General features: G+C 41.0%; 1 protein-coding gene across 1 annotated transcript; it reads left to right on the forward strand.

Moving 5' to 3' along the window:
• Positions 1-6: 6 nt before the first annotated feature.
• Positions 7-24,080, forward strand: FGF9 (fibroblast growth factor 9). The gene is made up of 2 exons (XM_026844685.1): positions 7-3,139; positions 21,161-24,080. The coding sequence occupies exons 1-2, from the start codon at positions 2,810-2,812 to the stop codon at positions 21,404-21,406; spliced, it is 576 nt and encodes a 191-aa protein (XP_026700486.1). The 5' UTR covers positions 7-2,809; the 3' UTR covers positions 21,407-24,080.
• Positions 24,081-26,993: the final 2,913 nt, after the last annotated feature.

Here is a 26,993-nt window from a genome sequence, read left to right on the forward strand (position 1 = left end):
GCGGGAGGCGTTGGAGCCTGGGGGAGCCCGGGGAAGCCCCTGCCCTCGCTGACCTCCCGGCAGCTTCTTGACCACGGAGGGCTCTGCTTTCCTCGCCCCTCTGCCCTTCCCTGGGGGAGCGATTGGTCGCTACACGCACGGGGAGCTGCGCGCAGCCCGCGGGCCCCCGGCCGCTTCCCTTCTCCCCACTTTCCCGGGCAGTCGTACAAAGAAGCGCCTGGCAGAGATGCTTGTTTATCGTGTTCCTTGACGGTGTATTAGGGTGCTGAGTGGAAGCAAAACCGCTTCAATCCAGCAATACAAAGAGAGCCTGTATATAGCCAAAGGCAAAAATGTGCAAAGGGCAGAGCAGCACAACAAAAAGATGTGTAGTTGCAGAGATGTTCATTGTTTAAAGCCAAGGCAAATGCTTCTGCAGGTCAGTTCTTCACCAGAGCTAACTAGATTAAAGTTAAAATTTCACGTTGTGTGAGTGACCCACCTCCTCCCTCCTGTCAGCCTGGCAGGAGAAGCAGGACTGGCCTTTATGGTCTGGCTGGTGTCCTGCTGCCATTTAGTGTGGTCCAAGTTGGATCATGTGGAATAAGGTGCGTGAAGGGCTCATGTGGACATGTAAAGAATAACTTTCCCCAAAACTTTTTTCCTAACCTCTTTGTGGAGGAGTGGGTCTTTGCCTTGAAGGGGTTTCATTAAAGAAAATGCTCGGTGTCTGACAAGAAGATACTCAGCATCCCATGTACTGAGACAGTTATTTTCTCTCTCGTTTTCAGCTATAAATAGGCCCTAGCTTTTAAAGTATGGAGCTGTCCTGATTTTCATCTGGTCCAGCCTCATTTTGAAGAAGAATATCTATTTTAATATCTGGTTCAGGTCCTAAGTACTATCTGTATATTATGAAACTATACAGTGAAAATATTCACAGGAAAGTTGGGCCAAATCATGCAATCCTTAAACTGGCAAGACTTGTGTAAGGCTGCATGCTTGGCCCCTCCTGAAGGACTTAATAGCATGGCACATAAAACTTGGCTTTTGAATATTTCAAATGAAGAAGTCTCTATTCTGATGTCAAGTATGTGGATACTCTCTGCCAAGTACCTTGAATCCATCTTCTGCACTTACAATAGGATTTCACAGTGCTTTTTTGTTCTTTTGACACACTAAACAGCATGCACCCAAATATCTGAAGTGAGGACAGCAATTAAAGTCTACATTTATACTGATGTGAAAGATGCCAGAGTTACTAACCTAGCTATAGAATGGTATAATACACACCTAACATAAGATTTAACCTCAGTTAAAATTGCTTGGTAATATGTACCAGGTAATATGATAGTTTGGTAAAAGCTTTACAGAAAGAGCCTTAGTAAGAAATCTGTAAGTATTGCATGTCCAGATATAATGGGAAAGTTTAAATTGTTTCAATGGATCGACTGTATCTGAGATACTAGGATATACCAGATAAACAGCATGCTACCACTTTTAATTACCCCCCAAAAAATTCCATAATTACAAAATATTTCCTGCCAGTAATTTTTATTTGTGCATATGTAGAGAATAATTTAAGATGCCCAGGCCCCAAAACAGGGTTATCAAAACAATAAGACTATGGTGTTTGTAGTTTTGAATAATATATAAGGTAATGATCAATAGTCCCTTACAGGGAATACATTTCATCTTTACATTAGCTTGGCTATAAATTTTCACTATTGGCTTCAACTTGTGTTAGATTTATGTGATTCATGCCTGTTATTGATTAGTGCACAACTATTTTGTGGGAGATGCCAAATTAATTGTTTAAAAAAATCCATGAAAGTGCTTTTTTATTGGCCACGTGAGACTGGACACATAGTATATTGTTGTTTTATTATTCCATTTAAATATAGTTTCCAGTAAGCTTTAAAAATAGTTACATGAACATTTACAAAATATATTGAAAATGCTACTCTCTGCTTTATATTGTGGCTCAGAAAGTAGTGTAATGCAGCAATGTGCTTCTGAATGTTGCTGGACAACTCCTGTGAAATCACTGCAGTCTTACATGAGCATTCCCAAATAGGAAGAAATTTCCATTTTTTCCACAAGACTTCTACGTTTATGCAGGGTTTGGCTGATAGTATCCCCATTGGAAAGGTAAGCAATTTGCAGGGAAGGCTGCCAAAAAATCCCCAAACCCTCAGAACCAGATGAGCTGCTATTTGATACAGATACTTGCTCTGCTTTGCACATTGATGCTGAACCTAGGAGCTTTACTGAAGCAGTGCCCCCTTCTCTGCAAAATGTTCTCATCTCTAATGCACAGAAGTCTGTGTGAGGTTGCTGTTATGTGCATGGTAAGACTTAATCATTTATACACTGCTACTTAGGTTTAGAATATTTTAATTTTTGAATTTAAGATGAGTAAAAGATAATACACCAGACAGAATGGTTACTATCTAGGCAGAAATGTGTGAGACTGGACTATACTAAGGATTTTCATTTGTCAAGCCTCTAGAAGATCATACAGTGAGTAAGCCTTTCCCCACATTCCCAATTCACTGATGCCTGCAATGAGATCTTTTGGTTCCATGTGTAATATTTTTATGTCACAATTCTGATTCAAATGTATGTTTTCAGAATTTATTTTGCAAGACAAATTTCATAGGCTCTTTCATACTGCTAATTTTGGCAGTCTAAAAACTTGGGGTTATTTTCTTTGAAATATTTTATTTGTTGTGCAAATCAGAATATGACTGAGCTTTAGATCCGTGTTTATAAATGATGAGAAAGATTGAGAGTAATCTTTTAATTTGGTACATTAAAGCTGTCTGCAATGCATCATTCTAGCAGAGACTCAAGGGGCTTCTTCACTGTTCGAGTATCATACTTTAAGATTTATTCATCTGTTCCTTGTCTTTGTCCAAACAACTCTGGGAATGGGAAAACACCTTTGAAAATAGCTGCTTGTCACTCAGGGATCAGCCACATCTGGAAAAAAAAAAGTATCTTTCAATGGAAAAATATGTACATTGCTTGTTTTTTTCCCTTGCGTTTTGTAGGTATACTGGAATTTATCAGTATAGCAGTGGGCTTGGTCAGCATCCGAGGAGTCGACAGTGGACTCTACCTTGGAATGAATGAGAAAGGGGAACTGTACGGCTCGGTAAGTTCCCGCTAGCCTCGGGCAGTCATGATCCTTACATTCTGTGGGAAAAAAACTTGCTAACTCCTACAAGCTCCCATTGCACTAGGTGCTGTACAAGCACTTTTTACTGCTCTAAATATCTTGCAATCTAATTCGAAACAATGCCCTGTGGGTGGTATAATGAATACGGGAGAGGAAAAAGGTGACAAAATCAAGAATGAGCGATAACGCAAATGGATATGAATTTAGACACAAGCAATGGAGACTGATGGCCAGAGCTGGTCACTGAGGACTGAAGGATGTACTGTAATATTTGTAAACGTGTCCTTTCAGTAGAGACCTAAAACAAGACAAAGTTACAGCCTTCTGTGCTTAGGCAGAGAGCTTTCTAGGAATTGACAAAAGAAAGTAGAGGGGAAGGTAAAAGGTGGCATATGTGGATGAGAAAATGAGAAAAAGCTGTGGATAAAAGATATAAAAAAGTATAGGAATGAGAGCATGAGGCTTGGTGATCTTGCCCTGAAAGTTCGGCTGGTGCTTACTCCCTGAAGGTTGGCAGCAGGAATGAGTAACAGGTTTGAGGGAGGAGTAAAACTTGATCTTTCAGATGTGGGAGTTAGGCTGGCAAACCAGCCTACATGTGTGTGTGCACACATGCACACACGCATGTGCAACATGACTCTTACCTGCGAATACTTGAGACTTCTGATGTACGCTGGGGTTCACACCCTGGGTAGATCGTGGGCAGGGGGAATCTGAAATCAGTGAGGTAATTCCCCAAATAGTAGAAAGCAACCTCTTCTAGCAGTAAAGTATCAACTTCCAAAGGTGACAAGGACTAGAGAAGAGTTGTATTTGAGGAAGAGGATGGCAGGTTTGAAGGGTAAACAAATGTCTAATGTGAAGAGAGGCTGTGGGGTCCATTAGAAGCACAGAGGAGAAGGTGTCAATGCTCGACTGATGGTGTAAACATTGCAAAGAGAGACACTCAAAAAGGAGTTGAAGTGATGGTAGCTTCAGGTGTATCTGAAAATATCTGTGTCAGAGGGGAGTAATGGTAACTGAGGAAAAGATGGGTAGATAACTAAGTGGGACATCAATGAGAGTGGGAGGAAACATCAGAAGATGGTGATGAGTGGGCAGTTGAAAACAGAAGGAGCACGAGGGACGTCCAGCTTCCATATACATGATCCATGGAGCAGTGTGAGGAAGCGAGACCAGGAAGGTCCAGCAGAAGCGTTTTTATAGGGGTGTCCAAGTTCACTGATCTCTTTCTAGTAACATTTTGTGTGAGAGAGGGAAGGTAGAGAGGGGAAGAGGACTGTCTTCCGAGCAAAGAGCAGGCTAGGGGAGAAATCTAGAAGGTACAGATCATGACAGTGTATGTGGGAAGCAGAAAAAGAGGTGGTAGAATGAGGGGCAAGGCTGGGATGAAGAATGCGTAGACATGGGAGAAGGGGAGATGCAGAGGTGGTGAGAACCAGTGAGTGGGAAAGGCCAAAGAAAAGGGATTTGGCATAAATGGCAATATGGAGGAGGACAAGGTTGGGAGGATGGAGAGGAAGAGTGAAAGGGAATGGATGCTATGACAGATGTAAACAACTTGCCTGTGGGGAGTAAATTGTCCTAAGTTACAGTCCTTGTCTAGCTGATGAATGGGATGAGGAACTGGAGAAGTCATGCGTGTTTTATGGTTCAGTTAGGCAGCAAAAAGGCAGAACAACAACAGTAATATGAATCAGTAATGTTGATAATCATCAGTAAGAGTAATCGTTTAAACAGTGAATCAGTTACTCTACACTTCAGATATTCAGAAAAAGAAAATGTGGTTATCGATAGAACTTAAATGCATAAACTTGGGAAAGCAAATGTTACATCACTTTTCCATGCAATTTATGTTTTGTGTTTTCAATATGTTTGACTGTCAGAGCAAATTACACAAAACATTCTTTGCTGAAGAAATATGAACAAGAAATTCTTTGTAAATTGCTAAGCTCACTGTGTTAATAAAATAGTTTCTCTGTGAACAGCAGTTATAAAAGGAGCCTGTTTTCCTAGGGGTTTGTGTCTCACAGTTCAAGACATGGGTCTTCCTGACCTTCTGTCCCTGCAGTAACACAAATTCCCCAGCCTTTTGTGTTTCTTGCATAGAGAAAGAGACAGTGTTAGCTGTCCAGGAGAAAGAGACAACATTAGCTGTCCATGCTCACCAGACTGTCAGTTTGCAGGGATTACATAGCTCACCACTCCCAAGTGGGACGTGCAAATGATTTCTCTTCTTTACTCTGCCTCTGATTAGTTGCAAAGCTGATAGGAACTTAATTTTCTTGAAGACCTTTGCCTCCTGATTGAAACTGGTTGAAAAGCTGAGGAAGGACAGACAGGCAGGCAGATGGATGTACAATATAATTGGATAACCTCTTTTCCCTAAGAAATGACGCTAAAAATATGAAGCCATTCATAATGGAGAACTGGCAATCTATAGGGCCAGAATTCAAAGTTCAGGTTAAAATCTGATGGATGATATGGCTTATTGTCAGCCTCCAGAGATGGGACATAATAAAGAGTGATGATAATTGAATTACATTACTTCCAATGAAATATAACCTCTAATGGCTACTCAGCGTGATGATGCTTTAAAGCCTTGTCAACACTAGCAATCCTAGTGCCTATATTTCAGCAACTGTCAGCTCTCATAGAAACACTGAGATAAGCAGGCCTCAGAGCAGATTTTCATGTAGAATTGGCTGGACATTTTTAAGTGACAGTGTTTTGCTTTTGGTCAAAAAAATGCAGTTAATTGAAAAAGTTCTCCAATGGAGTAAGTGTTGCAGTTTGAACCAGAAGCTGGGCACAGTCCAGCACAGGATTATTTTTCTGGAGAGAGAGGAGATCATTTTAACTGAAATTAGTTTTGATACTGATACATGATAGGCTAAGGTTCAAGTTTTTTACCTGAATTGAGCAGAGCAGTCACTTGAACTGTTCTGTAGCATCAGCAAGTTGTCCTTGTGCTGGAAGGCGGGTCCCTCTGTCTTGGTTTCTTCACCAAGGACCATGAAAAGCATCAGCTTTGTCATGGATCAGGTACACTTACAAGGTTGTGAATGTGTTTTCTAAGGTGGGAAAACTGTTTCCCATGCACAACTGAATAACAGCCTAAGAAATACCTGATCCTGCTCTACATCAGCATTGTGGATCTAAGCAGGTGTGTTTCTGCAGGCAGTCAGTACCGCAGCACTTGAAACTGCCAGAATAGATGTCCTGTGTCTATGACACTATCATATTTATATTCAAATTACTGTATGAAAAATATATTGGGTGTGAATCAAATCAGCGACCTAAAAGACTCTTCTCCTTCTATATTTGTGTTTGAAACATTTGGCACAGGAAAATTTTTCCCAGCATATTTGTGGTGCCACTGGAGATCAGACATATGGTGAAGCAGAGCAGCCAGAATGGGTGATTGCTGCCAATTTTTGTGAAAGGCAACAGTAAAGGCAGTTTCAGCATATCTTGATCCAGACATGTTACTCTTGGCCTTCTCAAAGTGCTTCTTTCCTCCTAGATTAGCTGCCTGACAAACTTCCCAACTTGCCACTGTTACAGGGGGGAAATTCTGCTGCATCTTCTGCTTAAAAGAGCACAGTGACTCTCATGCTGCTCTCAGGCAGAAACATACAACATAAGGTGGTTGTTCTCAAATTCCCAGAGATTTAGCCAGGGAAAGCTGAAGATACATGTATGTGGTACTGCAGAGAAGCCAGTGGTAGCTACATAGCTATATAGCTATAGACTTGGAGGCTGGTTGGTGTGAGCAGCTTTCCCTCCTATCTCCCTCTGTTCCTGCTTTCCCTTTACCTTGCCTTCCCCTTGCAGCTGCAGCTATGACTCATCATGTTTCACAACACCTACTGTGCTTGTCACTGGAGAGGAGGAAAAATCCAAACTACAGATAGGACCCAACGGGTGTTAAGATGAGACACAAAGACCTTTCTGAGGTCTTTACAGAGAGCCAAACGGCTCTTGCCAACACCTCTGACAAGAGTGTTAGCAAATTGGTCTTAGCTTTGCTCCTCAGTGCCATGCCATGGGGTGAGGGAGGTCTTTCTGTTCAGTCCCACGACCTTCATGGGCTCTCCCCACCCTCGTGCTGCCCTGCACCACTGCCCTTGGGAATATCAACAGTTGTGCACCTGTATGGCAGGCAGTGATGTCACCCGTAGCACAGGGAGCCCATTGGTTGTATTGCAGGCTGTCCTCTGAGGGAGTCCTGTGCTACCTCTAGCACAGCAGGACAATGGGACACCCTCACCTCAGCTTCCCTCACTGTCCTGGGCTCTCCTGCAGTAGAGAGCTATGCTACATCCCACTGCTGCCATCTCTGCCCCACCGATCTCCCATAGATGTGGACTTGCCCCACTACTCAGACTAGATATAAGGAAGAAATTTTTTCTGATGAGGGTGGTGAAACTCTGGGCAGGTTGCCTAGAGAGGCTGTAGATACCCCCTCCCTGGCAGTGTTCAAGGCCAGATTGGACGGGGCTTTGAGCAACCTGGTCTAGTGGAAGATGTCCCTGCTTGTTGCAGATGGGTTTGAATAGATGATCTTTAAAGATCACTTCCAGCCCAGGCCATTCTATGATTCTGTGAAATGCTGGTGTCTGTGTTGCTTCTTGTGTTCTTGGCAGGTGACAAAAAGCTGCTCAGGTTGGACGCTCAAGAGAAAAATTGGGAGTTGGAAGATCTGAAGCAGCTACAGGGGGAGCTGTGAGGGGGGGAGGAAGGTGGGAGGGGAGACAGTGCAGTTGTTGGGGAAGGGGGAGAGGGCTAGGAGTGTTTGGAAGGGAGGATAGAGAGAAAGGCTTCATGTGCTGACAGAGTCAAAGAGCCCAGATGTACAGCCAGGGAGAGAGGCTCCTCACTTTCAGACTTAGAGGGTGTGTGCAGCAAAGTCAGATTTAGGACTGCTTGTAACAGGGCAATCAATTGCTGTCCTTCAAAAATTAACTGAAAACTTGCTTGTCTCAATGTTTTGGGGACACTAAACCCGCCTTTTGTTCCTAAAACTACTGGGGAGTGGGTGGAGGAGGAGAGAGTACTGTCCTTGAAGAAGCATGTTTTCCTAGTAAGTCTGCAGGGAGGTGATGATATGCCTCTTCATTGTTGCAGCAAAACTGCACCTGCAGTGTTCTGTGCTTTTGTTTGGGTGCCCACGGTCCTGGAAGGACTATGCAGCTACAAAGATGGGTGAACAGATTTTTTTTTGACAAATAAAGGACAATTTTTCAGTTTTTCAAAACTCAGAATTGCTTGGTCTAAGTAAGGATTTGTTTTGCTGCATTCTAAAAATATCTTTCATGTTCCCATGCAAATAAGGGAAGGGAATTGCTCAGCCCTTCGAATGGTGGGTCAAGGTGCATGGAAACAGCATGAATTAAAAAACAGGTTTGAAGGTGCATGTTGGAAACAGAATTTGGGCCAAGTATATGGTCACTACAGATATCTAAGAATAGGATAGATAAATAAATTACCCTGCAGTATCATTCACACTTTCCTGTTAGTGTTAAACACCTCTGATCTAAAGCAATTCCATATGCTTCAGATTTATTTATTTTTTAAAATGATCTGGATTATCTGTCTGTCAGTGTACATGCAGGTGCCTGTGGCTGAGGTGAGCCTGGAAACAGGACAGCTGCAGCCCACAGCAATTTCTGGAGGGACAATTAAATGCAATTTCACTGAGTGAAGGTGCAGACTTCTAGGATGAGAATGGTCAGATCCCAGGAGGCATAATGGCTACAGCAGCAGGTTTAACACCCTTCTGTTTGTGTCTAAAATAATAAAGCGCCTTTTGATAAATGTTGCAAATGGTGGAGAGGCAGAGGGAAGTTCCTGAGGTGGCTGAGTTGCAAGGACTGGTCCAGGCTTTCTGCATGAGCAGCATTGCTCAGGAAAACCTGGCACTCTTGTGATCAAAACCCGGATGGTGTCTTTTAGCAGTAACAGATACCTGTGTCTTTCTGAGTAAATCCACTTTAAGCAGAAGAGTTGCAAGAAGCAGGCCTGTAGATAATATGAAAAGGTAAACTTTGAGATCTGAAGAGGACCAGTTCAAAAGCTGCTTATGGTTCTGAATGTGAGGGAAACCTGAAACATTGTCAGAGATGCAGAAATCCTGTGGAAACGGTATCTATCCCAGCAAGGGTGAAACTGCTCGGAAGGATCTAAAGACTAATAGGCTATGGGTGCTTGGCAGAGGGTCTGTGAGGAATGGGAGAAGGGCAGGTTGCAGAAAAGCATGTGTCTTAGAGGTGTGGAAGCACAGGGATAAAATGGAAATTGCTGCGATAAAGATGACTAGGACCCTGAAACATATACTAAAATATAAAGCAAAAACATTTTAGCTATATAAATGGAAAGGGAACAGGAGTTTACTTAAGCTAGATAAATAGTTTCAAGCAAGACTACTATTTTATTTTGGTAGGAATTTATTTTTCTAGAAATAGGAAATACGGTTGTGCCAATCTGTAGGGTTGTGTTAGGTATGATCCGCAGAAGAGAGCATTTGCTGCAGTGGGTAAAATGGGTGTTAGTAGAAGACTTGGATGATAGATGGTGAAAAAAATGAAGAAAAGGCAGCAGTGGGGAGTGTTGAAAAGTATCAGACTGGAGTGAAGCTATTAGTGGAGTTTTTATGGGTTGATTCTTGAGCTGGTTTTATTCCCTGTTTTTTATTAGGGACATTAAACATCTTGTCATAAAAAAAGTAGTAGTGTGTTACTAAAATTGTTGCAAAGTTGGGGAGTATTTTCAGCACAGAAGGCAGCCTCATAGAAGGGACGTGATGACCTAAAATGTCCAAAATGTTTGCACGTGGTGCTCAGGGAGAGCTCAATCACTGCCACTGCATATGACACTGGTAGGATCCAGTCTAAATGCAAAGTGCCGTTGGTCACCTATGTTAAAGAAGATTAACTGGAACTCAGACAGGTGCAGAAAAAGCTTACTGGGATAATCAGAGGGATGAAAAAACTATCAAATGATAGTCTAAAGATCTTGGTTTATTTAGCCTGCAGAATGAAAAATGAGATGGTATGCTCTTGGTCTCTGTAAATGCATTGAGGTTTAATACCAAGGAGAGAAAAAAGTCCTTGAAACAGAGGACAAGGATGAATTGGTTTGAATAGGTCACAAGAAAGCTTAGGCTCCACAAGGAAGAAGTTTCAGGTCATGAAGGAGTAAGATTTTGAGCTGGCCTGAGGAGTATTTGCAGGGAGGTGGGAGATGAAGTATAAATGTTTTCTCTCTGTGCTGTACAGTAGGAAACAGCTTTGTAATTGTGGATGTTTTCTTTGTTGAAGACATAGGTCTGAGAAAAGCCCTGAAGCTTTAGTTACTTGGGAAGATTTGTCCACAACCTCATCTACTTCACCTTTGCAGATAGCCTCTCTCTGAATAGGATGGGCACCCTTTGCTGAAAACTGGGTGCTGTTAAATGGTGTTCCTCACAGGTACCAGTGTTGGGGATGAGAGAAACTTAAACCCACTCAGCAAGATAGGAGACTCTGTAGAAAAAAAAAAAAGGTCTTTTGAGATGTGGATACTGGTGTAGGAAGAATTGATAGGTGAATGCAGATGCTTAACACAGATTATGTGGGAGAAAGCTCTGTGAGACACTGCAGATATTGTAGTTCTTTTTAAACTAAGGCTTTAGTCTGTTTTTTAAATCAGAATTTCACAGATTATAACACCTGTCACCAAAGAGGGACATCTACTAATGGTGTCTTGTGGGTCTTTGATTTTCCTCTGAGGACTTCATTCCAGATGCTTACTAGATCTGAGGATAATTTTATACAAGAGAAAACTCACAGTAATATCCTTACCTTGGTCTTCAATTCTGTACTGAACTTGGATTCTACATGCCTGGGACAGGAAAGTATTAGATTAATTAAGTTATATATGTGTCTGTGTGTGCATATAAAAGTAAGGTTTGGTAAAATTCTACTTAAACCTTAATGATTTGCCTACCCCTAATTAAAGATGTCTCAAATTTTGTATTCTTACAAAAACAGAGATTAGAGGTGCTGCTTGAGGAGAAGCAAGGAGGTGATCTAACACCTTGCAGAAACCCCCTTCCAGAAAGGGCAGTCCTGGTTCCCCGCCTCTGCTGTGTGCTTCTGCTTCCTTCCTTGCTCTGACACCAGCACCCATCTGACCTGTCAGGAGGCTGATTTAGGAATACAAAGCCACAGAAGAAAGCTTTTTTTTTTTTTTTTTTTTTTTTTTTTTTTTTTTTTTTTTGTAGGGTTGCTTCTCTGCCAGTTTAGCTTCCTGAACTGGCTTGTTGCCTGTTTGGGGAAGCACTAGTACTCAACGGGAGGATCAGCTGCAGTGTGGGATGGGAGAGGAGTTGAGTACCACACTGTCGACAGTGAGCAGTTGTTGAAGTGGCATAACTGCATTGCGAACCCAAATCCTACCCAGAGAGGAAGTGTGGGGCATGTTCAGTTTGAATATCTTCAGATTCGCTTCTTCGCAGTTGAGTAGCTCCCGAGTCGCTGCAGCCCCGAATGTTTCTGGACCTAGCCGCGTTAACGATACGGAGGTGTGAAAAGGTTCAGTGTCTTCAGTTGATCTGAGAATACTATGTTGAAGTGACATGCTAAAAGAGTATCAGCAGCAGTGACATACTGAGATATGCTTGTGGATTGTTCGCTGCATCAGATAAAGATCTGATGTGCTCTGTTTCTGACTCAGGAGCCAGTAGGATGTGAATGTGGCACTCTTTTCTCATTTTACCATTCATCATTTTCAAAGACAGAGTAGAAGAAGTCTGCCCTGTGGGGACTTCATTAGGGATTTTCTCTAGTCTGAGATTTGCTTTGCAGTTTGAATGTTCTGGGGCTGATTTGGTGATATGCAGTATGCAGTTCATTTGTGTTGCATTCAAAAAGCTTAAGAAATAAAGCTTGTTACAGTGCAGATCCATTCTTCCCCCCTCTATAAAGCCCTTCAGTTTCTTTTTTCATTCCTTTTTTAAAGACAGACCTCTTCTGTTACTTTTGATTTCAAGATCAGATTTTTAATTTGTGTTCCGTGTCTGCTGCTGAGGAAAAACTTGGCTTCTGGTGGGGATGCTGCATGCTTTTGAGGTCTGGCCCAGGCTGTGTATCTTTAATCTGCTAAACTTTACTCTTCAAATTTAATACAATTATGAAGGCAACTGTGACTCAGGAGAAATTTTGACTTGATTCTATTATGGTTGAAATGCCATTGACTTCAATGGAGTCAGGATTAGACCTGCTCCTGTAAAACCACCAATTAATTTTATGGTTGTGTCAGCAGACCCCAATCAAGATAAGAGCTCTATTGTATTCATCATTTTAAAAACCTAAATCTAGACAGGGTTCCTGCCCATGAGAGTCTGCAATCTAAAGACAGTCTTTTAACATGTAAATGTTTATTGCTTTTGCATAGCAAGGGGGATTTTGGCCTGCTGATGCCTTTGTTAGGACAGCATCTAGTGTGTAATCTGAACTTGGAATAAGAAATTTATTGGGGAAGACTTCTGGAAAATCCTTTGAATCATTTTAGAATATACAAATATTGTAAAATTTAAGTAAAATAATCAGGTTTTTTTTTCTTTATACCTTAAAAATCTGAACTCTTTGAAAGGTCCCTGTGCTGCTGGTACCCAGTAGACCAACTGCCTGGTCTTTGAGCTCTTCAGTCACCAGTTCTGTTGAAGTTGTTATTATATATCTTTTTGGTTGGTGTTTTTTTTTTTTTTTTCTGACAGATTGACAACTTCTTTCATCAAAGCTGAAATTAACTGCTGAAATTAACTGCATGGCTAAAGTCTGACCCACTGAAAGACAGGTCCACTGATGTGCATGTGTGTGTGAGGAGTAGGGGCAGAGCCACCCAACTTCCTCCAGTGTTTCCCAAAGGTTGGGTCGACTCTGTCGCTGAGAACCTAACTCAGGGCATAGCAACACCAAAGATATGTGGATTTTCCAAGAAATCTTAGGGAAATCTTTTTTGTCTTACTCAGAAAGTGAAATTCTAAAAATTGTGTGTCTAGATCCATGGCTTTATGGCAGGATTGCCTCTGGGAAAAGAAATGAGGGAAGTATCCAAAGAGTCATCTCTGGCGAGACCTCTTACAAGAAATGTTTGCCGATGGAGGAGCACTGCTGTCTAAAAGAGCAAACCTGACATCTTTTATTCAGCAGCAGCTCTTAGAAATGCTGGCCTTCCTTTGTGTCCAAAAAATGTGAGAAATTAAAAGGCCTCATTTTTAAACAACTTAAACTGCATATGGTACTGAGTCCTGCCAGGTAAAGATCTTAGAGCACCAACCCTTTCCTGTACTGCCCACCAAAGCGCTGTAGATGTTAAAATCTCTCTGGCAAATGTATTGGTTTCCAAGACTCTAGGGGATGTTTGGAATTTCAGTGAGGAGGACTGGATCTTTCCAAAATGTGAGTCAATGATGCTTTGTTTATTTGATTACCCCCATACAGAATGACAGTGTGGTCAGTAATGTGCTTGTCCTCTGAGCTAACACTTAGCGGGTACCTTTACATAAAATCAGTAACAAAATATCGAGACAGGCTTTTGTTTATCAGTCCTTGACCAAATCATCTTCCTGAAAGAATAAAACATGAAGTACTTTTACAGCATACATGTTCATCACTAGATATGTATTTTAATTATTTGGTCCCGATGACAAAGTGTTTTATGAAGGGTCCTGAGCGTTCTGCTGGTTTTATGATGATACCTTGTAGCTGAGGGATAAGGTCCTTGTCTAAGGATGGATAAATCCAGTTTGGGGGGCACTCACTGAGTGTAGACACTCATGCAGGTTAAGTACTTTTTATCATCCACTTTACAATGTCTTTCAGCATGTGAGTTTAGCTGCTCCTGCAAAAGGCAGCACTTTCTGCTGAAGGAGGGCTAGCTTTCCTTTAACCCAGTGTTCTGTGCTTAGAGCATAAAGTAAACAATACTGTAAGCAAAGTATAAAAACCTGAAAAAACACTTTGATGCTATGCCTCATCTTAGCTGTATTTAAGGAAAGCATGTTTTATTTAAAAATCTCTATTCAGTTAAAAGCTTAACTAGTATTTCAGGCTGAAGAGAGTGTGTGTAGCTGTAGGATAATAGCCCTGGTTTGACATACATGTTGTCTTTTGATAGAAGAGAATTTGTGGAGTGGGGAGCCGGGGTAGGTCAAGTTACAGCTTTCAGTAAATCTGAGCGTGCCTGAAATGGTTCTTTTAGTTCTTAAAATATTTGTTGCCTTTTTATCATTGCATGCCTGATCCAAGTTCCATTTAAGCTGATGGGAACTTTTCTCCTGTCTTCTTTAAAAATTGGCTCCGGCCCCTGTATCAGATTGCATACCACCTTGCTTTCTGATTCTTGGAAGGGTTCAGCCAAGCGTTATGAATTAGATGCTTAGATAACATTGATGACTGCAGTTCTTGATTGTGCCAGGGAAACCAAAAATAAAATAGAGGTCAGAAGTGTGACTAGTAAATGGCACAGTGTGGGCCCAGTTCTGCTGGCGCAGAAGGGAGGGGGACACACCTGCTTGTTTATTTTGTTTTTTAAGAGTTGACTTTGTCCCTGTCCTGCTCTGTGCAGAGAAGGAAGCTCTTCAGCTTCCAGAGAAATGGCGCTGTGACAGCTTACGTGGCCCAAGGCGTGTCCCTGGAGCTTTGTCATGACTTCCAACAGCAGCACAAGCAGACGCTGGGTGTTTAGGTGAAAATGAGTTTTCATCTAATCCACTTGGCTGGGCAGATCCAAATGAAACCTTTGTGGACATAAGCATGGTTGCTGGTAGACAGCCTGTGCTGGCAGATGCAACTCAGGCACAGTGGGGTTGCTCTTCCTATAACGATTCCATGTCCAGGGAGGGCATGCTTAAAGCTTGACAGATGCTGCAAACTTGAAATCCCAAAGGAGCGGATATCAGTAAAATCATGAGCTGTGGATTTGGCAGTGGCAAAAATGGACGGAGGCCTAATTGGCATCTCATCCTCCAGCAGCTCATGTCAGAAGAGCTCTGTAAACAACCTTGGGATAGTGTAGTGCTGGATCCCAGTCTGGTTCCTCCAGAGGAGGTCCCTGATGGTGTGGAGAGCAAGGGAGGAGGAAAAGAGGGGCAGTGGGGCAAAGGGGAGAAGCAATTAAATCCATGCTGACAGTCTCCTTGGATTTTATTGTTGATGCTGGAGTCTGCTTGCTTTGTTCAGGAAGCTCTACTTTTCTGTAGCCTTCATCGGGACGTGGAAGCACCATGGCATCTGTATCTCTGTAGCTATTGCGGCTTTTGATGATAACGCTCCCAAGGGGACCAGGTTCTGCCTGATCTTGGGAACTTTACAAGCTTTTTGTATGAAAGATATTAATTTTTAAGCATGCTCATAAGTGCTCCATGGCAGTAGTACAGAACGGTCACACTTTTTTTTTTTTTTTTTTTTTTTTTTGGTAAGTGGGGATTTATGTATAATAAAAACTTTATACAAATTCACTAGAAGTTTGGGAGGAGAAACTAAGATGAATGCTCCATCTCTGTGAAGGTACAAAGTGGCCTCAGGTAGGGAGAATGCAGTTGCCCAACTGTGGTTTTGCTAGTACATCTTGCCTAATTCCCATCGTCTTAAAAAAAGTGCTATGAAATATGAAATGCATGTGAGTGGCAGCCTGGCTATTTGCTTGGTCTCTCTTCTGGCCCCTCAGGATTTCCTACTGTTGTTCTGAAGTGCTTGTGGAGAAGCACTGACACAAACACAAACAAACAGTGAGCTAGTTCTCCTGGAAGACTTTTTTGTCCTCTTCTATTTTTTTCATGTTCTATCAAATTATTAAACAAAGCATTCTGAAAAAACACTACTTGGAGAAACTGTTCAAAGAAAACTCTGTGACATTCACCAAGTCAGACACTCAGTGTGCAGAGCTTGCTTCACAGTGCTGTCTATCTTGGAAAGTGGCACGGCTCAGACACGTTTTTTGCCTTGTTATTGTGGTTGGAGGTTGTCCACCCAGCCAGAGACTAACAGGCTTAACATGGGAGATCAGACAACACCACAGCAAATGCTAAACTACACCTTTATTTATGACAGCTCTGGATGAGTGTTAATTATTAGCTGAAAGTAGTATGTTCTAGAGGCTGATTGCATTACAGCATGGGAAGGGCCAACTGCATATGAAATGTGTCTGTAGGCAGAGCAGCAAAGAAAACCACTTTGGAAGAGAAGAGGAATTTTTTGTTGTTGTTGTTTTTCTTCACTAAATACGCAACTTTTATAAACGTCATGTAGCCATAATGAGGGATTTACATGAATTTATTTAGGAAGCTTTTAAACATGATTTGATTGAGACAGGGTGGATTAACATGGTGATAACGTGCAGCAGGTATGTAGGAAGTGCTGACTACATCACATATACTTCTTGTTAATAGCTGTTTGGACTTCTAGATTAGGTGTTTTCTTGTGAAGTGTCTATTTAATCAGTGTAGCAGTCTGCAAAAGGGGAAACTGTATGTGGCATAGAACAGAATAGTTTGCTAGACATGAAATGTGATTTTAGGACTGGTGGTCTGAAGGGGTTTCCTTTTGTCAGGCTACAAAATAAATTGGAGTTTTAGCTCTGTAAGGTTATTTAAAAGAAAAAAGAATACTGATGTGTTTTATACAGGATCCTGTACTTTGCTTTCAACTCCTAAGCAGCACAAATATCTTACCATTCTTTAGAGTCATAAAACCATTCTATGGGTAGTGTACATGTGTTTTGCCTATCTCCACTTATTTCCAATTAGGTGCTTCACAGGGATGTCTATTTTTGAATAAGCTGGCAAATATTATGTTGTGATGGCTGTAACTATGTACTTTATTGATTTACAATCTCACTTTTAATCAATCTACCTGGAAATAGGATGACATAATTATTTTTCTCCCTGGTTAGATGGTGGAGAATGTAGGAAGGGAAAGGGATTCTGGGCTTGCTTGACCAGGCATTACCAGACTTCTAAATTAAATCTGCCTTGGGTTTCTGCCCTTGTGATACATGAATCTTTGCATAATTCAATTATTTGAATGTTACAAATTAAACAACAGGTTAAGAAAAAAAAAAGAGATAAAGCATAGAAATGTAGTAAAATGAGAATCAGTCACTTCGTAGTGCAATATTCAATGGACAGTCCTCCAAGAAAACATGTGGTATGTGGTACAACATATGATTTATATAATTTTGAGGTTACCTCCTTATCTGACCCCTGAAATAAATGATTTGATCAAGGCAGGCAGCCTTCCCTTTCACAGGAGTGCAGTTTGCTTTCCATAGCTGTTGTAGTTGAGTATGTTTGGTATTTGTGTCAGTGACATTAAGTATGGTGCAAGATTTGGTACTGGAAAAATGATAGAGAAGTCAATTGCTAGAATAAAAGTATTCAAAAATGACCGTATTCTAGGGCTAAATCTTGCTTTTTGACTGTGAGCAAGAAGGGGAAATGCAAGCCACTTGTAATCAGGAAGCACCTCCTTCCCATACTGGGGGAGTAGGCTTTCAGAAAGACTTTTCCATTCTCAGTTGGTGAGGCAAGAAGGTGCTTGTTGGCAGGAGGACCAGCCTCACCCCTGTATTATTGTAATTTCTGGCTTGAATAGAGGCACGTGTGCTCAAAACATGAGTGTAAATTAATGTTAAGTAGTGTTGTGGTAGTACATGGTTTAGTTGTGGATTTGTCAGTGTTAGGTTAACAGTTGGAGTCACTGATCTTAAAGGTCTTTTTCAACCTAAATGAATTCCTGAATTCTATAATTCTACATAGATGACTATACTAGTGGTTACTGGTTTCTGTCTGTTGTGGTACTAGATGAGCCATTATTGTAAGGATCTCCCAGGGCATGGGAAGAAGGATATGCTGGGATTTTTGGTCCCCACATTATTTTCAGGGCCTGATTCAAAGTCACAAACACAGATTTACTTCAGTGCTCCTGACTACAGCCACAATTTCTAGGTGTCCTAGAAGGAAATGGTTTATGAATTTATAAAGACATTCACTTCTCTGAAAGTGTGATTGATAGTGTCCCTACATATCCGAACCTGCATCCTAATTGCTCTGCTCAAGTTCTGCAAGTTAATGTTGAAGTATTTGCCTACTGTCTATACATGAATTTCTGAGAATTTTGATGAAGGACAAAAGATATGTAGCTGTGTTGTAAGAGGATGAAAAGTTAAAACAGGATAAGCTTGTAAAATAAAGATTGAATCTGTAAGCTTGAAATCCATTGAACTCATCCAGAGCACAGTACAATGCAAACCCTCTTATTCAAGGTCTGCTAGTTAAGTGTACCACAGCACTGCCATGATCCATCAAACCTGCCAGATAAAGACAGGCTATTTTAAAATTTCCCCTTCAGGGCATGGGGAAGTACTGTTCTTTCAAAGATAGAAATTTATGATGATGCTAAAAAAAATGCAGATGAAGTGAATAATTAATGAATTCAAGACAGGACTGAAATATCTTCCTAAAATGTTGCTATTTTTAGCAGGGAGTGCTTCTGCAGTGCTTGTCATGTGATCCTATTGCCTTCTGAGAGCAAGACACCAATTTGAATTAGCTTCTCTTTCCCCATGGACCTATAGGCCCAGCATATAATACCCCTTAGCATCTGCTTCTGCCTTAAAGCAAACAAAGTGATTTTAAATCTCATGCAAAATAAAACACTAATGAAAGCTATACTTAAAGACAATTTTTACAGCAGCTGAGTAGTTTTTATAATAGTCCATACACTGATTCTGTACAAGGGGGCTACTGCAATGTGTTCAACTTTCAGCTGCTGCTGAGCTCCCATAATACTCAATGCTGCTCCAGTTTCTAGATGTCAAAGGACACAGAGGCATTTATCAATAGGAGGTTGCAGGATCTGGCCCATAGATAAGGATTTAATGTAAACAGATTTATGCTGGTTTTCCCTACAACCAGTATGGAGTGTTGCTATGAGCTACTTCACACATTAAAAATATTATGGTCAGAAACATCTCTAAAACGTTATATACAGCCAGCATATGCGCGTGCTCACATTTCTGCATGTGTTGCTCATCTGGACCCTAGGGAGGGAAGTCTCCTGGTCGAACTGCAGGAGAGGGTGTGAAGGGTGGGACTGGTGTCTTGTCACCACAGGCCCCTCCTGCGATTGTTCAAGCCACAGCCACCCAGGTCACAGAGGACATGGCCACTGCTGTAGTGAATACTTAAGTGTTTAACATCCAAAACGTGGTCCTGAAGGGGATTTCTCCTTCCTGAAGGGTAATAAGGTTCCCAGTGCCCATCAAAGGGGAAGTCAGGAGCTGCTTACTTGCTGCCTTTTTTGCCTACTGGAGCTGCCACAGGTTGAATTTTGAAGAAACCTCCAAATCCCAAACCTTTAGGCACTGAGGAGGACCCTGGCTTTGCAGCCCAGTACCCAGTTCAGAGGGGTGCAGAGGGGTGCTTGGCTTGCTCTCTCCACTTGTGCAGAAGTTGTTCTCCCCACATGGAATAGTTCCCTGGTGACTCCTGTAAGGTGCTCCTTGGACCTGGCTGGGACCCCAGTCCCCAACCCTATTGGGCTGCAGAGCTCTACTCCAGGAGCAGCATGCTTGCCATGCAAAGCAGCAGTGAAATGTCAGGCTGAAGCACATTGCTGTGGGAAGGGGTTGTGAGCTGAGTCCCAAGAAGCAGAGGTGGCCCCAAAGGTGACTGCAGCCCCAGGGCAAGCTGCAAGCTTCAGTGATGGTGGGTTTTGGGAAGCTCCTGGTTTAAGCCATGGATGATGGCTTCTTGGGAGCACTGGAGCTTGAGCTGTGGCTCCTTACACAATTATGGCTTAGGTGCTTTGCTGCATCTGATTCTTGGTCTCCCTTCTCTATGTTTTCCCTCTCTACGTATGTATCTAAAAGGACTGTGTTAAGATTTAATTTCCACATGTACAGAAGTCTGTGTTGTGTGGAGCTTTGTAATAATTAGAAATTGATCCTCAGCTGGAAGCTCAGTTTGGTGTGAGTGCTATTCAAGTGAGAACTCTTGTTATGAAAAAATATATTAAATTATCATTATTACTTTTTTTTTTTTTTTTTTTTTGCCTTGCCAGCTGAAAAGACTTTCCAGGCTCTCCCATGTTAGAGCTCCACCACCTTTTTTTCAGTCTTCTTGCTCAGTCATTTGTGTGAGTTCTTCATAAAATTAATCTCATTCTCAGGTGGCTGCTTTTTAAGCAAACATCATCTATTTAGACCTAAAGGATGTAGAGAGGTACACACAGATGGAATAAGTGGGTGAACTGGAAGGAGTGGAAGTCTGTGGCAGGGGGATCTGATGAATGGTTGATGTCATCAATGGGTCCTGTCAGTAGGGCAGGACACAAGGACAACCCCAGTAAAGCAAGCCTGGAGGAGTTTCCCCACCTAACTTCATGTCGGCCCATGGGGTTGTGCTCTTGTTTGAAGCCGTCTTGTGTTGTGCTTCTGTGATACAAATAATAAACCAAACAAAGAATAGTAAACTGTATCTTTTAAAATTAATGAAATACATTGAGTTCTCCATGCAATGAAAGGACATAGACATTTTAAGGCCCTAAATTGTATTGCAGCCCTGCAAACCAGTTCTAGATTTCTTTATTTCTGTCTGTTTTTTCGAACGCCTGTACTCATGATTGAAGCAATTAGTTATATAAGTCCAGTCATGTCTTGTGAGCTGCTTTGGAATGATCAGAAATGAAAATATCTGGGTTTAGTTTTGATTTGGAGAATGAGGCTTTTAGAGAATAATTTTTTCTTCACATAGAATTATCTACCCTTATGACTTCTTAATGAAATACTCAGCAATGCAGCTTTACTTAGGTAAAAGTAGGAATATTGAGTTCATTTTGTGAATTGACCAAGGATGTACTGATTTCAAGCTGTGAAAATAGTAATTCTTTTAAAAACAGCTTATTTTTGTGTCTGTCTATCTCCTTACTGCTTTTTCTTTTCTTTCCATAGGAAAAATTAACCCAGGAATGTGTATTCAGAGAGCAGTTTGAAGAAAACTGGTATAACACATATTCTTCAAATCTATATAAACATGTGGACACTGGAAGACGATACTACGTTGCGTTAAATAAAGATGGGACTCCAAGAGAAGGGACTAGGACTAAACGGCATCAAAAATTTACACATTTTTTACCTAGACCAGTGGACCCTGAGAAAGTACCGGAACTATATAAGGATATTTTAAGCCAAAGTTGACAAAGACAATTGCTTCACTTGAGCCCTTAAAAAGTAACCACTATAAAGGTTTCATGCGGTGGGTTCTTATTGATTAGCTGTGTCATCACATCAGCTCCACTGTTGCCAAACTTTGTCGCATGCATAATGTATGATGGAGGCTTGGATGGAACATGCTGATTTTGTTCTGCACTTAAAGGTTTGTCCTCCTGGAGGAGAGCCTATGCCCACTCGCTTGATTTAGTACGAGAGGGAGCGCGAGAGAGTGAGTGCGAGAGAGAGAGAAAGGGAGAGGATGAATGGGAGTGAGAGTGCGAGAGAGAGGAGCCAAGGGGAGGAGGAGGAGGAAGGCCTGATGCATGCTGGGGAATAGACACGCTTTTAAATTTTTGATCAGTTGTACTTCATCATATATCAGCATAGCTGCCATACTTTGATTCATCCGGATTTTTGGCTGGTGGCCTGCTCAAGTGTACGCTGCATTTACAAAGGCATGGAGGGTGCAGTCTTACTTAAACAAGAGACTTTTCAGTTAATTGCTCTCTGGGTCTCACCCCACTGAGTTTAAAGCAAAGACCTCTTAGTAAAAAAATAAAAATAAAAAGTTAAATTTATTTATAGAAATTCCAAAGGCAACATTTTATTTATTTTATATATTTATTTATTATATAGAGTTTATTTTTAATGAAATATGTACAGGCCAGATAGGCATTTTGGAAGCTTTAGGCTCTGTAAGCATTAAACTGGCAAAGGCCACTATGAACCTGTGGTAAATTCATGCAAGTAAATATAAAGGTGCATGGATAAAAAAAAAAAAAACCAAACAATAAAAAGGTAATAATAATAATAAATTCTAGTGACCCTCATGTACTAAAGGCGACAATCTCTTTTGTGCCCGTATTATTGTACAAGTATGCACACCACTCATGACACTGAGTCCTCACTCTTCTGACTGCTTGTTTCATAGCTTACCCCCAGAGGATTAAAGAGAAAACTGGGTCTTCAACTTTGTGTCTGTAATATTTCCTCTCTGATAAAGTGACTTCTTACATTGTTGTAAACTTCACAGCTGTGGAAAATATAGGGTTGGAATACATTCTACTTGTTAAAACCTATTGCATATTATACCAAAGCTAAATGATAAATTTGCCTTTTTTTTTTTTCCCTAAAGCAGAATGCCAGAAACAACATAAATAATACCAACAATTGTACTAATTTTAAGATTCCACAAATAGCACATAATTATTTCAGAGGGCAAGAACCAGGTTAACAGGATCACTCTTGTAAACATGTTTATTTGTGCACTTGACTATCTACTATGAAATTATACAAGTTCCATAGGGGTCATTGTAACATCTTTTATGGAAAATTGCTTTCAGTGTGAACTGTCATAATACATGATATTAGCACCCTTCCTAAAGTAAAACTTGCAAAATGAAACTAATAAATCTCTATCAATAATGACAATGAGGGGGACAGTATTAGACTTTTTTTTTTTTTTCCTGAAGTATGTTCAAATATTCATGAACCATAAGTGAGCCAATAGTATGTAATATTTAAGGCATTGTAGCATTTTATGTTAAGCACACAAACACGTTGATTAGCAGTTACCATTTGGGAATTAACCCTTAGGAAGAGGCATTTTTTCCCCAGTACCCTGAAGGAAAAAAAAAAAAAAAGGAGAGAAATCATGTAAGGTCCATTGGTCCATCTGACAAATGCATTTTATAGTTGTTGTATTCCTTTAGGATTTGAATCCAGTGCCATTACATTGAGTGTAACCTTTGCCATTGGATCTGTGGGGAGCGTGGCTGGTTTTGACACCCATGGCTGTCTGCAGAGGCACAGAGGCTGAGCACAGATATGCTTTCGAGGAGCTATACATAAGTTTGTAGCCTGTTTATAGTTAAGTCATTTTTGCTCTAAGGCACTCTTGTCCATGTGATATATATTATTTGAAACATAATTCTGTTCTGGAATAACCTCTGGCTTAGTGTCTTGAACGAACATGACCTTTCTGTACTCAAGCAGGTGAGGGGGGGCCATGTCTCAACGAGTGATATCAATAATCTTAAATAAAATGTGGCATTTTATTATAATTGTTTTGAATGATAAAGATATGTGAATTACATTAGTTGATTTGTAGGATACAGTTAGACATACTTGTCTAGGGACTGTTACTGCCTAGGAATTTACAGTCTTCGACTGCAGCCCACAAGTTTGTTTTTAACCCTTCGGAGCTGCTGAGACCCGCAGGTAGTTTGGATGCTGAGGGTCAACCGGGTGGTGAATCATTTTGTCCGGGTGGTGCAAAACCATGCTGGACCATAGGAAAAGAAAGCATGCTTCTGGGGAGGACTAGGGTTCATCGCCCAGTGTTAAACAGATCAACCCTACCGCAAGGAAGGGAGGTTACAACTCTCGTTCACTAAATCTGACATACACCGGGAAATTAATTGCAAAGTTTAAAAATACCATGAGTTGAGGCCACAATACTAGGCCACGGTTTGAGTTTTAATGTTAAATTGACTTGGATTTTTAGTCATAGGCAAATCATTACTACTAGTTAACATGTTTTATTTAATTTATTTTTTTTGTATTTTTCTAAAGAAAGGATTAAATGCAAGAAAAATGTTATGAGTTTATGGCAGTCCATATCAATAAACTGTAACCGATTTACTCGAATAACCCATAATGGTGTGTAAATACTGACTTTATGTAAATACAGAAACATGTAATTTAACATAGGCATTATTGCGAGACTGGATGGTCCAGTCTGCCACTCCCTGCAGGTTCACTGGGTCAAATTCAGCCTGTTTTGGGTAGCAAGCAACAGATTCTGTTCGGTCACTTGTGTAAAATGAGTGATTTCTCTTTGTTTTCTGCGGGGGATGGGCAAAACCATCATTACCCGGGTGCTGCTTAGCTCCTTTGCCAAGGCATGAGGGGGTGCAGATGCCCTCCCGTTCCTTATGTGAATCCTGCTAAAACAGGGCTGGAGAGACCTGACATGGCAAAGTGGGGAGGCTTGTAGTGCTGCTCCTCCTCTGCTGTGGACAAATGGAAATCTTAATTTTCTAGTGCTGTCCATCTGGTACCTTTCTTGAGCACTAAAATCACTTGAAGAAAAATTTGAGGGAAAAACAAAAGAACAATTGGTCTTATATATGATATTCTGTAATGGTGTGTAAATACATACAGAATTCTGTAATTTGTATAAATACATTGCTATAGAATTTTGAAAATTGGTATTATTTGCTTGACGTCCCTTCAGAGCATTATCTTATAACCATGCACGTGTGTAATATAACAAGATTGCAAAAAGAAGTCCTTTCTTGTTCCTAGAAAGGGTGTGAGAAAATTCCAGGAAGACCAAACCCATCAATATTTTCTATATCTTTTTGCTAGATTGGAAGAAAGCAGTGGAATATCTTTTTGGCAAGAATTGCATTAGCATTTCACTTGAATCAGATCTGTCTGGGCAAGCAGCATGGGCAAAAAGGTGATGGAGAGCCAGAGCAATGTTACTGTATGGGCTGGTTTTGAGCTCCATCTGGTAACGTGTTGGGCAGCGCTCCCAAACTTAAGTGGAGTGGATGAAACCTAGCAGAGCTGGGTGGTGCAGAGAATGGAAAGAGAAAAATCAGATGAAAGCTGTCTTCAATTGTCACCAATCAGTGCAGAACTTAAACTGCCTGCCAACTAGAAGGAGAAAAAGATGCCTTTCATAAATGACTGGTTGTAACATGTGGAGACTGGAGATGGGACTCTCTGGTGTAAAAAGTCAAGCATTGCTATCGTCCCCCTGGAAGAAGATAAATGTTGGTTTAATAAATATACAAATAGGAGGGAGTTGGAAGAGACTGCTTCCAAGTCAGTCTCTAAGTTTCTTTAGAGACAGAATATGGCAGGAGGTAAGAGAAGGTGCATCTGCAGCATGTCTTTCAGAGTCCCTTGCATCATCATCTTAGCTTATGCTCTGCTCTGCATACTCTTGTATCAAGTAAAGAAGTGAATATAAGGTCCAGCTCTGATACCCATGATCATAGGAGTAGAAATGGACTGTGCTCATTGTAAGAACCCCTGCCCCAGCTAGTGAATTCTTACAAGGTCCCCGTGATGTACATCAGCAGACACAGAGACAGGGATATAGCTGGGCTCCTTACAACTGCAGTTTGTTTAGCAGAAATGTGAGGTACAGGATTCTTTGAAATTTTGATGAAATCTTGGAAACTCAGCCCCTGCTCATGTAGCTGTGTATGTGTAGGCAGCCCTATTTGTAAGTAGGGAGTCTGGGGGAAGAAGTAAGCCACATTGTCCTCAGTATTTTTTTCCACACAGCATATCATTTACTGATCTGAGAATAGAAACCAGAAGACTTCTGTTTCCCAGACTTTTATCTCTGTTCTTAAACTGTTAGAGCTCTCCATGGGTTGCTCACAGGTCAGTTCTGTTCTGTGTTGGTGTTATCTTTCACTTTACCAAAACACTACAAGGTGGGGTTTACCATCTGGCCCCTAAATGAGTACCAGTACTATAACCTCATCTCCTCTTGTCAAGAAGCTGGAATAGCCTGCCCTAGGGTTTGTTGCTGAACAGTTTGGCATTGTGAAGTGAGCAGGGCATGGCTAATTAGCATCTTAAATTTTAGGATTTATAAAATTTATCAGTCAAGGGTAAGAAAGACAATTAGTAATTATAAATGAAGAAATGCTATTGTGCAAGGTGTCTTGTCAGTTCAGTTGTGTGAGGTTTAATGCAGAAAATGTTACTTGATGTTCAGGAAATTTAAAATGAGAATAATAATCAAGTTCCACTGCAAAGGAGTTTATAAAGCCCAGTCTAATTGCCTTTTCCCCTGATGCTTATGTATCTTTAATAGCTTGTGTACATTTTCTTCTACCTCATGGTATTGGAAAAGACACTTTTATTTTTCATTCTTTATTTCTGAAGTCCCACTATCTTTGTCTAATTTTTCAGTCATTCTGGTCTGAACCCCAGGGCAGGAAAGTTGCCATGTGATCCTGGGTTAGACTAGATGATTACATGCTGTTGCTGTGCTCAGAGTAGCTGGTAGAGTCCATAGGGTGACCTTATATTGTAGCTATCACATCGAGAGCTACAACATTACTTGTGCCTTAATGCATTGTAAATTGCTGTTATCATAGGAGAGATCTTTTCAAATGATCTTCAAGTCATGCCAGCTTTATTAAACCCGTATCTGTCCCTTGAATCACAAATATCCTGTCATGGAGAGCTGTGTATAAAGTAAATTTTATCTCCATATTGCGTAATGATGCAGAGGGATTTCACCTAATAGCAAAAAAGAAGAAAAAAATTCACATTTTTACTTAGGTTGAGGGAAGTATGTGCAGTACTCATAAGTAGCAACTACAACACAGTCAAAAGAATGCTGGAATTAGGCTGAACTTTCAGCATGTTTCTCACATTTCTGTTTTCTTGAGAAGTCACAGACCATCAAATTATGGTGATATGCAAAATATGCCCTGTAGATTTTTTTTTCCATGTCCAGAGGGCCTGGATTTATGTATATCTTACTGTTGGAGGCAGTAAGTCTAGGTGAAAAGAGCATTTCTGTAATGTTGCA

Source organism: Athene cunicularia, assembly GCF_003259725.1.
Source record: "Athene cunicularia isolate RWA chromosome 1 unlocalized genomic scaffold, athCun1 chr1_part1, whole genome shotgun sequence".
In the NCBI taxonomy this organism is placed as follows: Eukaryota; Metazoa; Chordata; class Aves; order Strigiformes; family Strigidae; genus Athene; species Athene cunicularia.